The 14634-nt window shown below is 35.7% G+C and overlaps 1 protein-coding gene across 1 annotated transcript in view; it reads left to right on the top strand.

The window, feature by feature from the left end:
- ATG5 (autophagy related 5) overlaps positions 1 to 13197 on the top strand; it is an 84283-nt gene extending 71086 nt beyond the window's left edge. The window contains exon 7 of the mRNA XM_069804967.1: positions 10819 to 13197. Within this exon, the coding sequence (XP_069661068.1) occupies positions 10819 to 10955 (137 nt within the window). The 3' untranslated portion in view covers positions 10956 to 13197. The remainder of the gene's footprint in view (positions 1 to 10818) is intronic.
- The last annotated feature ends 1437 nt before the right edge of the window (positions 13198 to 14634 follow it).

Genomic DNA, 14634 nt, shown 5'->3' with positions numbered 1-14634 from the left:
AAAGAACTTACAGTACCTGTACAGAAAAAAATATTTCATGTGTGCAAACTCTATTGCCTGCTCATTAAAGAATTTATTTTTCAATGAGTAAGGGCCCGGAAGAAGCTAATGTAAGTATTTTAGCAAGGGTTTGTATTTCTCTGATAAACAGCACTCCCCTTCTGTTTGTGATCACAGGATGAAAGCTCTCTAAGCTTGTATATGTACATTTTTACTGCTACATCATGTAGTGTGCTCTTAAGATTGAGATCTCATTCCCCAGGAAACATTTCTGTCTAAGATTAATTGCCCTTTTAAAATCAGTGTTTGATGTATTCCTTTGGCTATATCCTGACTCACTTTAACCCTCTTTGACCTGACCCCACTGACTATTACCGCCATGGCTGAAGCAGAAATCCTTCAGCTTGAAGTATGCAGTACAGACTTGAGCCTGTGGTTTTTCACATCGATGGATTCAATTAGCTGAGTTTTTACTGATCAGCTTAGCAGAAGTTGAAGAATTTGTCAGACATGGAACAAAACTGTCCATACTTTGGGGTTAATTGAATAACTCATCTCCATATTTATGTATAGTTTGCTTGTGAAGTTGTTTACTTTGTTAAATATCATAATAATATTGCTGGAAGTAGCATTTTAAAAAAGGCAAAACCAGTTTATTTTTCTCGAGTTAAATGGGGGAAGGTACACAACATGAAATAGCAAACATTAAGCCTTTGATCTGTATATATCGCTTATCACTTTTTCAGGCATATGTTTTTAAACTGTAATTATGTCCAAATGTCCACTTTTGAATTTGATTTATTAAACTAGGCAGATAAATTAACAATTAGCATTATGGCTTGATGAAAACAAGTAAATGTGCTGGTCTTTTCTGTATTGACAATGATTTTGCAGCAACAGTAATCCTTCTTTGCTTTGCCTCGCTAGGAATAGTTCATCATTTGATTAGCTGAAAAGTTCATTATAAAAGATGGACGGCCATTACAATCAAGGAATATTTGCAGGCATGATGTGAATTATAGTAACTTGAAAATGAAGTAAAATAGAGGTTGAAAGTTCAAGAATGCCATTAAAAACCTTTAAAAGTGTATGAATGTACATATGCGTAGGGAATATATAATATGATTGTATAGAGAATTTCCTATTTAATTGTTTGGCATAACAGTATTTTGAAAACAATGACATAATAAAAGTTCTCACAAACTATTAGCAACAAGAGGTCTTCTACAGCAGATTGATTTGCATTATACCAGTCTTTATAGAGAAAGAACCATATTGATCACATTTAGCTCCCTAGCTGTATACAGAGGTAGCCTTAATTTCTGAAGGTCAGTTGCACACAGCTTAGAGGGAAAAGAAATCTCAAATCTACTTAAGGGCATGATGCATGAAAGTGTTAATTTATTGTAAGTCAAGATGCCTGCTGTTTAAAAAAAGCTACACAACTCCTAAAAGTGATTTAGCTCTCCCTCAGCAATGGAAAACATACCATGGATGAGTTGGGCTCAATTTGTCATGCATTCAAGTGCTTGTCTTTTAATGCACACCTTGCCTGTTCCTTGTATATATAAATATGCTGTGTGCTTGCCTGTTACATGGAACAGCAGCATGATTTGCCTTGAACTTTGCCACTTTGTTCACATGTGTATAGCCAAACTTAAACCTATTGCAGGAAATTGTTTTATAAGCTTCAATTGCTAATCCCAGTCTTTTACAAACTAGCACAGGTTTATTGCTGATTCAGGGCTGAGGCTAAGGCACCGATGCTAAGGAAGAAGGAGTATAAGAATATTTCCTGAGAGTTTCATCTTATAAAATTTCTTTTTTTTTTTTTTTTTTTTTCCCCCTGCCTGAAGCTAGATGTTTGATGGGAAGCATCTCAGGCTCAGTCATTGTAAGGTCTTCTAAAACCTTTTAACTACTAAAATGTTAGATATTTAAGAAAAGTATTTTAGGGTTCTGCAATCATTTAGTTTGGGACTTACTACAACAACCCCATTAAAAAGCTTCTATTAAATATACACGAATAAAAATAAATAAATAAATAAAACCAACAAAGTTTAGTGAAGTAAAGCTTTCATTTCCATCCTCTATCTGCTTTTCCACTGAGCTGCATGAACTCTTTTACAGAAGGAAAAATCCCCTTGGTTGTCTTAAATAGCATTACTGTCACTGTTAACTGTTTTAGACTGTGTGGAGAATTGTTAAAAGTAGTCTGCTCAGGCAACCTGGACTTGCTGGTGTTTGAGGCCAAATTCTCTTTCTCTAAAAACTTTTTCAGTGGAATAGAAATAAGTTTTCTAGTTTGTTTACATACTTTCTGGCTTCTTTGAGATTAGAAATGTAACCCAGATTCTCATTATCTGCTCCAAAGTGTAAGGAACTTTTGCTTGTGGTTTTAGTTTAATCCACATTTTTTTGTTATATTTCAGAAATGTGGCTATTTAACCCGAGGATAGACTTGAGGTAGAAGATGACAGGAAATAACGAGAGGAAAAATTGCATGGAGAAGAAAATGATGAATAGGAGTGATGCCAAGTATTTTATTTTATCTCAGTATTTAATGGTACTTAATGCAGATGATAATGTTGAATATTCATCTATTTGCATTTTGAGGATAGAGAAAGCTAGGACTGTGCTGGAATATAATATAATCCAGGGAAGCTAATCATACGAAGAACTGTGACAAAAACTTCTCTCCTTTAAGTCACAAATGTCTAAACTCAAGTAGGAGATGTTCATGCCACAAGAAGATCATGTAGAGATCAGCCAACTGGCCTGTGTCAAAACCATGTAAAGAAATAACAGCAGTAATTAAAGCTAAATCGGTGAGTATGGACTTCATGACAGTGTCACCATGGAGGAATACTTGAGATATCTTGCCTGGAGTTGGGCTTTTGTAGTCAAGTACTCTGCAAGAACAGCGTTCACTGAGGTTGATACAGGTCTAGTTCTGTCATAGCATTTTGGAGTAAGAAGCAGTAGTTCTTAGAAGGGGCTCTAGTGAGATGACATCAAGGGACTCTAAGGGTGAAATTGAGACACTTAATATGAATGCCAAAACACTCCAGGACGGAGAGAGACTCATGTTTTGAACTGTTTATTTTGGAGAAGAATTTAAAACATCAAAATAATGACTTAGAAAAGATAGGTTAAGCACTCTTGTTCTGTTATCTGTAAGAAGTTGTTCGGTAAACCTATTAAGAATTAACATTCCTTCTAAAAGATATTTTTAAATGAAATACAAAGTTGTGGATTTTATTTACCATTACTTGTCTTTGAGGCCAGGAACTTTCCATAGGTAAAAGCTCTGTGGGATATCTGTGTAGATATCAAGAATATCCAGAGCTCAGAACACAGATTTAGGAAAACTGTGACCTTCAATTTGAGCAATTGAACTCATGTTACTACCAGTGGTTAAAATGAGAGATATTCTCTTTTTGCTGCCAGTTAACCAGATCTACCTGATTGTTTACTTATATTCATATTGGGAAGTTAGGTTATATCCAGGAACTGACGTTCTTATTCTCCATACCACGTCGTGTGTTTGGAACAATGTTTATTCCAGATACAGAATCATTTTGAGGAAAAAGACTTGTTCTGAATGATGCATCGACCATGTATTTCTGCATGCGAGTTCTTCACCTGAACTCAGCATCAGTGGCTTTCCCCAGGGCTGGCAGGATATGTAGGCAGGAAGGAAAAGTCAATCCTGTGCTTTTGTGTCACATATCAGCCTCTACATTTTTGAGGTCAGAGGAACCTTTTGTTGTAGCTAGGCGATTTTTAAAGTCGGCTTTGCAGAATTTTTTTGTGTGTTCTTGCTCTTGGTCAGAGGATGCTGAACAGCATGTCTTGCTGATCGTGATCCGATATATCATCTGTGTTTCTGTTTAAACTGACAATTATTCCAAATTAAGGAAGATGAAGGGAATAAGGATTTTGGTAATTTATGTGCAATTAAAGTGAGGCAAAAAGTATGTTAAGATTGCTATGGAAAATGAGTCGCTTCTAGCAATGAAGCCTACTACTCTGACAAGCGGGGTCCTTTATTGCAATAGGGTGGAATTCAGAGAAAAGTAAGGAAAGCTTGGAATATAATGGCTGAAATAGGGTAGTATGAAGCTTCTGAAAACTCATACTAAGATTTTATTCCTATTTTAAAAATTTTAACTAAAAAAAAACCCTGCTCAATGGAATGTATAGTAACCTTAGACCTTGAAGCTATCATTTCCTAAATATAAAATATATTGTATCAGTAAAGAGAACTTGTGTTCACTGTCTGAAGTACTTGTGCTGAGTTCATTCAAAGAGCAAGTGATCATTTGGCCAAGAGATTTGACCAAGTTCAACTGTTTTTGTATGTACTTCCCATAAAATTGCATAAGTATTGAGCACCTGTTAGTACTCAGCTGAGTAGGTAAGATTTGTTTAAAATACAAGTTTGTTTTAGTATTTGAGACCTTTATATTGAGGTAATCATTACTGTGGAATCTGAACATCTCACCGTGTTTCTGTACTTTGGTTGATATTACACATACACATGCCAGAAACTGATGGCAGAAATATTCCAGTTAGATTTGAGTTTATGAATGGAAAAGCCTGAAATAATATGTTTTAACTTTTTTTTTAAAAGATACTTAAGAAAAGCAATGTGTGAGTATTTGATTTATAGATGGGTTGAATTCATTCTGTAGCTAAGCTTGCTCACTAAGCAAAGCAATATTTTGCCATAATTTTAAAAAGATATGTTATCTGGCTAAAGTAAATATTACAAAAGTGATATGAAAATGTTCCTAATACTCCTTAGCTTAATTTTTTTGAAGTTTATGGATATTTTATGAGCACATGTGACTTTAGCACATGCAATGAAAATAATTGTGAAGCTTGTTTTGTTGTGAATGGTATCCAGTCATTGTCAGTTTTAGTATCAGACATTGGAGCTGTTTTCAGTTTGGGAGAGGTTGCTGTTGAAGAGCTAGATGCTATTCAACAGTTTCAGCACTAGCAGTCAAAAGATCCCTGTATCAAATTGAACCATTACTGACAACATTGAGGTTTTGGGTTTTTTAGAGATGTTACCTACTTTAAAAGTGCAAAAAGTGAAGTATGTTCATCAAGTGCTTGTTTACTTATATTCTACTACTGGTGCAGAAGTCACTGGAGTACTTCTTTAGACTATGAGGCTTGTCTGGGGCTGTCTCTTCTCTGTATGTCCTAGAATATCCAACCTGAGGTGCCTGGAGAGGGGAAGGGTAACTTCAACCACTGTCCACTTTTGTCTTACCACCTGTAGTTACACGTTGGAACACAGTCTTTGAATTTGCTTGCTAATGTAGTGTAGTCTTTTGTAAATAATTGGACATAGTTTCATATATGATCCTCTGTGCTAGACCAGAAGTGTAGCTTTCAAGAAGGAAATTTTCACCTTTGCTTGCTAGGAACTTAGCCCCACCCAGCTTTGGCTTTACCCTTTAAAAATTGAGTCAGCAATAGCTGTCAGTAACAAACTTAGTGAAGCACATTACTGAAAGCTATGTATCTGTAAGTAATTTCCTAAGAGATCCGAACGAGGCAGATGAAAATCTTCCCGGCGAAGATGTTGGTATGTCTCTTCAGATTCAGAGATGTCTGAGACACCAGCTGCCAAGCACATGCTGTCAAGGAGTGCTCTGGCTGCTTCAGGGTACGTGCACCTAAAGGCCTGTCCTCCTGCCTGGTGATCTGAGGAGCAGGAGGGGTGGAATGGAAAGCAGCTGCACCACAGCCACGGAAGGAGAGCTCCGCTCCTTGTAACGCTGACCCGAGATGAGTTTTCCCACAGTCTGGTATAACCTATTGTCAGGAATACCTTTAGTATCATCTAATCCAGAACATATCTGAAGATAAGCAAGCAAATGTTTATGGACCACTTCACAGCTGAAAAAGCTGGAAACTAGTTCTGTTATATGATTCATAAGGCTGCTACTGCATGATACTTGGTTATATTTACTCCTTATACTTTTTAGTATCCTTGTCCACTATAGTTCTGCAACCTTGTATCATGCAAGTAGTGCTTATTTGCTCCTAGTTTGGAGCACAGGGTTCTATTGCTCTATTTTTAGGGTTTTAAAGCCAATTTTGCAAGTGATGCTGCCCTGAGTAAGAAGCTGTGGTTTCTACGTTGTCCATTTTGATACTACAGGCAGGTTCTGGGACTTGCTCTCCAGAGGACTTGCGTACAGAGGACTCGAAGTACTCCAGGGCCATTTTTGCTAAATCCTGAATATCTTATATTGTCTATCAGTGAAAGAATTTAAGCCAGCTAAATTGTCCTGACAGGTGATTGCTAAAGGCCACAAATCAGAAGGGAGGTATTTTATCCTACTAAAGAATTTTAAGTGGTGCATCACAGATGTAGTCTAGCTAGAGAAGCCAATCTTGTGTAGGTGAAAGGGAGTATGTAGCTGCAGCATTGGTGATCATTGTGGTGCCTATCTGAGTGGAAAATGGCTGAAATATGTACCTTTGCCAGAAGTAGTGCCTTCTCACTATTCTTAGGCACTTGAATCTGTCTCAAAACCAACCCTTTCCCTCTATCTTTAATTCTTCCTTTCTAAATAAAAAGATAATACAGTAGAAAAATGTATTTAGATTGCATCAGAGGTATGTGTAACAATCTGAATTGATGCTGAATGAGCTAATTAAACTCTTTTATTTCCTAATATCAAGAGGTTTACTTCAGAAGCAATAATTTATATAGCTAAAGGAAATAGAAAAACCTACCACGTGATACCATGACATTGCACATCTTCCTGCCTTCTCTGAAGACTACAGATTTTCTCTTCTTTGTTCTTTCTCTGTGTCTCGCTGACTCTTGAACATTGAGAGTTTTTAGAGGAAGTTTGGGATTAGCAACAACAAATACCGTAGTAGCTAGGGCATTCTCCTTGAAGAAGGGAGAGTGGACTCAAGCTGCCTCAGGTTGAGGAGGGCTTTGAGCCACTACCTCATGGACTCTGTTGAGATGCAACAGCCACTATCTCTTGCTTCCTTCTAGCAGATGCCTATCTGCAAAAGAGAGTCCTTTGCCAATACTTTCTTTGCCTGGATCAAGGTGGTTTCCTGATCAGGAACACTGAGGCACCTTATAGATGAGAGAGAAGCAGACCTCTTCTTAAAACCTTCACTTCAGAGCTGCCTATTTCTCTCCATTTTCTGTACAGAGTTGGGAAACTCTTCTGACTTGACATGGTATGATTTCTTAGCCTGGGTCAGGTCCCTACTTTAAGTGTTGCAGCCTTTGAGTTAGTGTCTAAATTGTGATCTGAAATATCTCAAAAATTTCTTTGTATACAACATGTAAAAATAGTTATCTGCCTTCTGGAGACAGAATTATTGTTAAGTTTTACCAAAAAACTTTGTAAACTGTACTTATCACTTGCCACTAGTGACTTTCAGAGGCTATAGTGCCTTCTATAGTCATGGATTTCCACAAGGAAAGCGAAGAGAAATCATTTAATCCTGGGACAACCACTCTGATAGGAGATGACTTAATTGGTTTTGAGGCTTTTTTTTTTTGTAAAAGCCCAAACAGTATTTCTTATTCGTTCATCACTTCAGTAGTATAAAAATACTCTAAGTAAATTGTTACTACGTACACACATTATAAAAACTTCCTACGAAACATGAATTGCTATACTTTTATTTTTCTGATATTTCCACTTCTTCCCAAGATTAATTTGCAACAAAGTAAAAGAAACCATCTTTAGCTTATATGATAGCTAACATGTCAATCAGTTCTATCATGATTTTAAAAGCAAAAAAAAAAGTTAGTGAGGTGACTGGAGAACTTGAATTTCTTGGGTTTGAGGAAGTCCTGTTTTCTTTACTACATTACTGAATATTGTAAAATAGGTATTGATAGTAATGATATTATCAGGTCCAGACCCCTTGCACTACTGATGAGCAGAATTATTTGCCCTAATTTTTATAGACCTCGTTCAATGACATAGAATGGCATTAATCTTCTTTGTAAGTCATTTAAATCTTATACCACTCATTTAAATGTATGTTGTGTTTAGCAACTGGTACACTTTTATAGAGATATTTTGTCAGTCTAAAAAGACTTTGTTATCATAGAATATGGGGTGGGGAAGAAGAGGACAGCACTTGGTGTGTCAAGATGCATACAAAATAAGCTACAACTCTTAAGACTGTGAACAGTAATGGAAGGAAAAATATTATGTAAATCTATTATAGCTATAAACCAGGTGGATGAAGCTTTCATGATAGCTAGCAAATCACACAGAACCCAGATCACAGTGGTAATAGTGGATACAAATTAGACAGCTGTTGAGAAAACAAGAATATTTTCCAGTAATTTTTTTAGTGTATTTGCTGTTGACAGCTTTTTTCTATATAAAGCAGAGGAGCCATCTATAGGAGAAAGACTCTGCATGTGATTCAAAATAGGGAAGTTACTGAAACATGAAAGTTGAAGAAAGTTTGGGTAAATGTGACTTAAGTGAGAGTTTATGGTCCCTAGTAACAAAAGGAGGGAAGAATGTTAAAGTAAAAACAATGGATTTTGTGAGAGAAGGCTACAGTAAACACAGAATAGGTAGATAAGATCTCTTTAGTCAAGCCTCAAGGGGGAAAAAGAATTAAGGAGAAGTGATGCTTTGTCAGAGGTAATACTAAAGCACAAACAATGCTAATGCAGAGATTTAGACTTTAATTAAACTGTAAATTCTTCATTGACCTCTGAGACTTTCTCAGTTTGCTGAGGAACAGAATAAAAGATTTGTATGAGAAAGAGACAGAGTTGGGTAGGGAGCAGGGATGCATCCAAAAATGTTCTGTCACACAGTAAAAGAAGAGCCAAAGAAAGTGTTTATCATTTATAAGCCTTTCCTCCAATGACAAGAAAATGATACTGAGGTTCTAAAGCTTTTAATGTATTTTTTGTGCAAGTTTTTGCTAAGGAGTCAGCTATGCACAGTACTAACGCTGAAACAGCATTCTGCCATCTGTTTGTGTATGCAAATTAGTTGTTTCTGAAAATCAAATAATATTATGAAATGTAAAAAAATGTCACTAACTCTGTGGCCAGTTTATGGAGTGCCATAGGATACCATAGATAGATTTTAATTTGAAAATGTTAAATACATATATTTGGGAGTTACTTTTAATATTAAAAATATTTAGATGTTCCGTAACTTCTTAATGTAAAAACTTGGTTTCTGAGATCTTTTCTTTTGCCGTTTATACTCTTGACAATCTGACTGGTAATGTTTCAGCCCAATAAATACCTGCTTTGGTTGGAAGTACCAGAAGTTTATTTTTAAATGAGGTGCTGCGTTATTCTGACCTATCTGCAATAAAACCAGAAACCAGCAATTGTTTATGCTTAATTTAGTGTGATGATGTGTATACTATGCCATTTAGAGAATCAAGCTTTATATATTTAATCAATAATTTGTACAGAATATGATACCATATGTAGGTAACATGTAGCTAATGTATAATGCTTTATTTTAGGCAAACATAACTGTCTGTTTCTGCAGGAAGAATTATTACTAGCATAAAGTCAACAGCATATTCAAGGATGATTCTTCCTAGTTTAAATTAGCCTGTGCTGGTATAAATACTCAGTTATAATACAAACTTCTTCAGGCAGCTGTGAAATCATTTTAGTTACCAAACAAATAAGATTTTATCGATGTTATAAAATAGTAATTATGCTACAACTGGAGTAGCTGTATGAAAGAGCCAGTAATAGTACCTTCATTTCTAGATTCTCCTCTCTTCCATGCAACTCTTGGGGAGCATGGTGGTTTGTTCCGTAATACAGATGGTTGAGGGGGGCATAAAATGCGAATTAGAGAAGGCGGTTATGTTTTTGAGCCCTGAATGTGGATTTCACTGTGGTAGGTCCATGTGAGAAAGCCAGAGTATAGTATAAAAACAGTAAAAGGTCACTGCATACTTTTTTTTCCCCTAACCATTATTTGGAGCATATTTCAGATGCTCTTCTCATCTCAAGGCTCTGAAATAAATTTTCATTTTTTGTTTTTTTTAGTTCATTTCATGACAGTTATGTCAGTTGCTTTAGCTGGTTCCCATCATTTGAATCAAAGGATCAAAGTGCTTGCATCCTCCGGGACAAGTATAAATAAAAAAAATTGAAATATTCTTAGAAAATAATCTTGTCATACTGGGAATCATTTGCTAACTTAGCTTTTCCAAAAGATGAAACTAAGTGAGAAAAAGCTGGTGCCAACTCAGCCTTCTGAGTAACTCTGAAATATTGCTAGAGACTTAAGTAAATTATTCTTAGCAAAACAAAACTACTTCAGGAATATTACACGTATTATATGTCTGACATATTACACATAGTCCAGCTTTTTCAGGAGATCACGATATTAAGAATACAATTTCATTAGTATGTTTTAGGAAGCTCAACATCTTAAGCATGATCTGTGTAAAATTCATATGGCTTATAGCCAGGCGAGATGGATATGCCTTAACTGTGTTGACATCAAGCTGTGATCACTGTAGGCAAAAAAAACTTGCAACTAATAAAGAAGAGTGGCACTTTCATTAAGTTTCATTTTAACCCAATTTTTTCTTGGAATTAATTTTAACTCAAAGTTTCTGTTTTAGATGACGGAAATCTTAGCTTTCTCCATACCAATATTTCCTGCTTTTTGTTCTGTTAAATGTTAAACTCTGTAACACCAATTAAATCTACCATAAATTAACTATAAGTAAATGTTTAATCTTTCTGTGAACTTTGAACGGTGTACTAGTGGTTTCTCTTTTTCTTTGAATTAGATGGAGAGCAGAAGACTCAAGTGATGATTCATGGAATTGAGCCAATGCTGGAAACACCCATACAGTGGCTAAGCGAACATATGAGCTATCCAGATAATTTTCTCCACATTAGTATCATTCCCCGACCTACTGATTGAAACTCAGCTATATTGGTATGAGGATCATTCTCAAGCTGGAATTATAAGGGCATGTCAACTTCTTGCTTTTGTCGGTCTTGACAGAGGCAGCCTGACCAGAAAAAAAAAAAAAAAAACAAAAAAAAACCCAACAAAAAACTGAAACAAACCAAGAAGTCCTCACTGCTGCAAGCCAAACAGGAAGAGAGATCCTATCATCAGATAAGGGCAATTGGGCTGATCTTATTTTGCATCACCGCTGCTTTTCTTCACCACTGTAATTAAATCAGTTGTGATATGAAAGAATTTACGGGACCTCTGCAAGTCTGCTGTTGTCTTGTAAAATATAATGAAGCTGAAACTGTCAGCCGAAGAGCAAATGGAAATATGCCACTTGATTGTATTTCTGATTAACAAATAAACAGGGTTGTTTCCTAAAGTGGTAGTGTTTCAACTTTGAGAGTGGAAACATTGGTTTAATTTTCTAGAAAGTTAGACACTGAGAGATTCAGTTACCAATAGCTTTTTGTAAAAGATCAAATTACTGTAAACCCATCTTTCCTTAATGAGAAGTTCATGTTTACAGTATGTGTATTGGTATGCAAATGATCTTTTAACTTTGATAACAAGCAGTGAGAGATTTTAAAGTAAACCCGTGAGCATGTTTTGTCATTTAAAAACATGCACAACTTAATAATTTACAAATACTTTTGATTTGTATGCTGTCACTGAATACTCTAGTATGTTTATTATTCAAACCAGTTTTCATAGACTAGCAATGATGTAGGATAATTTGTCTCAGGATTTGTCATGGCATTTCTTTGTGCTCATCTAAATTTTTTTTTCTGTAAGAATATTTTCTTAATTTAGTTTTAAAAGTTAAAAAAAAAAGTAAACGGATGTTGCAAACGATTGTATCCTGCTGTTTATTCCCATAGACTAGAAAACAGTTAAATCATAGAATGATGAACAGATGTATTGCTTTTTAATAATTTTGAATTTTGGAAAGCTGAGGCTTTTCCAAGCTAATACTTCCTTACATCTGAGTTTAGTTTTCTACTGTGGTCCCTGAACAATCAGCCTGAAATTTGGAAGTTTCTAATCTCATTGCACAGATTTTTGCTTATTTTAGCAGATGTATTTTTAGGTTATTGGATCGCTTTGGTTTCTAAATGTTTGTTACCATTGCAGCTGCTACTAGGACTCTGCCGTTTTTTTTGTGTTACACTGAATTCATCAAACTGTGTGCTATATTGCTTTGTCTGCAGTTTGTGGCTGTTTGTGGCACAAGACTGTGTTTATAGTAGACATATTATCATATATGTCAAATATTATCAAATATAAAGAAAGCATGACATTTTTCTTTCAAAAATAGTAGCTGTTGAAGTTTCTACTCAAAGTCTTGGCTTGCAAATGTCCCGGTAACTCCCAGTGCTATTCCCATTCATTTCCATGCTCCCTTTATGGTAGGACACTTACCTGTATCTGAAAAAGAAGAAAATGAAAATCAATCAATCAAACAAAAACCTCTTTAAGAAGCAAGAGGGGAAGGATCTCTTTGGGTGAGGGTAGAATCGAGGCTGAAAAAAGCCCTAAGGGCAGAAAAAGTCAGTAGACAAATTAGTGTTTTACATGTAAATGAGGAAATAGCATAAGGAAATGGAAGGGAAAAGGTAATAGTGAAATAAACTAATGCTGTATTCTGCGGGTCATGAAGAATTTTTAAAACAAAACAAACCATGCTGATCTGTGTTTATGCAGAAGTGAAATGTAATATTCTTATAGTGGGATGACTTGGTTGAGTTACTCTAATTTCCAGTTCTGTTTGGAATTTTTGTTAGTGTTGGATTGGCATTTATAAACTTTCTTAGGCAGACACATCTAAATATTCTGGAGAATTTCAAAGTCCTGCCAATGGATAAAGCAAATATTTTGTAGAGTCTTCATATTAAAAAAAAAAAAAAAAAAAAAAAAAAAAAAGTTTTTTAGGGATAATTTTTCCATTAATCAGGATAAGAGGCAGTACTTTTAAAAAACTGTAAAAATTGTGTTTCCTTTGTTTTAAGGTAAGCTGGAGTAAGTCACTGGCTATTTTAATATATTCTACACCAGCATTTTAAGTATACAGCTCTTTTCTCATGGCCCGTATTTGCTAGTAAATCCAACTTTTAAGGCCTAGCATGGAACAAAGAAATAGCTTGGCTTTAAAACATATCTTTCCTCTTATTTTAACTATTTAAACTTTATTAAAAAATAAAACAAAGTTTGAGTCTGTCTTTATTTCAAGCTAAATAAGGATCTTTGTCATGGAGTGACAAAAACATTTAATTAATACTTAATAAGTAGGAACTTCTTAAAGAGCTGGTTGGGTGATGTATCTAAACAAAAGCACATCATCACAAATTTGAAGTGGCGTCTTTGCTTTACCTGATTTAAATAACATTTTTGTAATTTATTTTACTTACTGTGTGAATACAATAGCAGCAGAAGTTGCGTTGTGGCTTAATTACTTTTCTTCACTTTGAAATGCTGTAACTTCTGGAAGAAATACGTGCACACACACTCCTCTACATTTGGAATTTAAGTGTATCTGGTGAGCAACTTAAACCATAGTTTAAAAAAGAGCAAAATACAGAGCTTGTTGCTGTCTTCACTGTATTTCATGTTGTTTGGCAATGGCTACCTCCATTTTTGAATGTTCAGTGAAGAAAGAATGAATTTTCCAATTATTTCTTTGATACCACTGGCTGTCACAGCCCGCTGTCAGTCAGCAAACAAGGTGATGCCTTTTCATTAAGTGCTAGAAATCTGTTATTTTAGTTTTAAATTAATTTGCATTAATTATTTGGGGAAAAAAAAAGGCACCTATAATCCTGGGTTTGCATTAGGTACGGCAAATGCAGAAAAAGGGCGGGGGGGGGGGGGGGGGTTTGCCTGCAGGAGCAGCAGTTCTCACGTGGAATATTGGGGAGGGGGGGGTCTGAACACCCCTGTGCAGAAAGGAGAAATTCTGGCTGGTATAGGGACTGTGCTGCCTTAGTGGCAGAAATGCAAATACTGCTGGGTATGTGTATCAGTGTGATTGGGAAATCTTGCAGGAATGTGCAGAAATGTTAAATCTTAAGGACAGATCAGCTACAGGAACATGCAGTATGAACTAGCCATTAATAAACTTACAGAAAGGAAAACTATTGAGCTACTTCAAACCCAGTTACTTCTCCACTAAGAGTTTTGGGAGCTGTGGAGCAAGCCAATGTGAAGGTGAAGTTAGGAAAAGGGTAAAAGCTGGTTGCCTGCGATAACAGTCATTGGAGTCAGGGACTGGGAAAGTCCTTTCAGTTCTGTATTTCTGCATGTTTTGCTCTGACAGCCAGATACCTATCAGCTGATGGAGACCCTTGATAATCACTTCCAGTATTATTTATATCCTGCATAATAATGATGGCCTTTTTTTCTTTTATTTCCTTATATGGTGAATGATGTCTGAGTGACAACTTGTTTATGGCACTGACGATAGCTGGTGTTTCTTCAGTTTCAGTTTTTAGGAAAATCTGCATCTTGATTGTGCAAGTGTATTAGCACACTCTTAGAAGACTTCTAGGGCTGAAAAATGACTACTCACTTTAGAGAATGTTTTACACAAATTTCACAGCTTGCCAGTGATAATTTACCAAATCAAGGGACTAGACAAGAAAAGCAT

This window comes from Haliaeetus albicilla, chromosome 17, assembly GCF_947461875.1.
Source record: "Haliaeetus albicilla chromosome 17, bHalAlb1.1, whole genome shotgun sequence".
In the NCBI taxonomy this organism is placed as follows: domain Eukaryota; kingdom Metazoa; phylum Chordata; class Aves; order Accipitriformes; family Accipitridae; genus Haliaeetus; species Haliaeetus albicilla.
The sequence above is the reverse complement of the archived record's forward strand: the minus strand, read 5'-3'. Positions and strand labels throughout refer to the sequence as shown.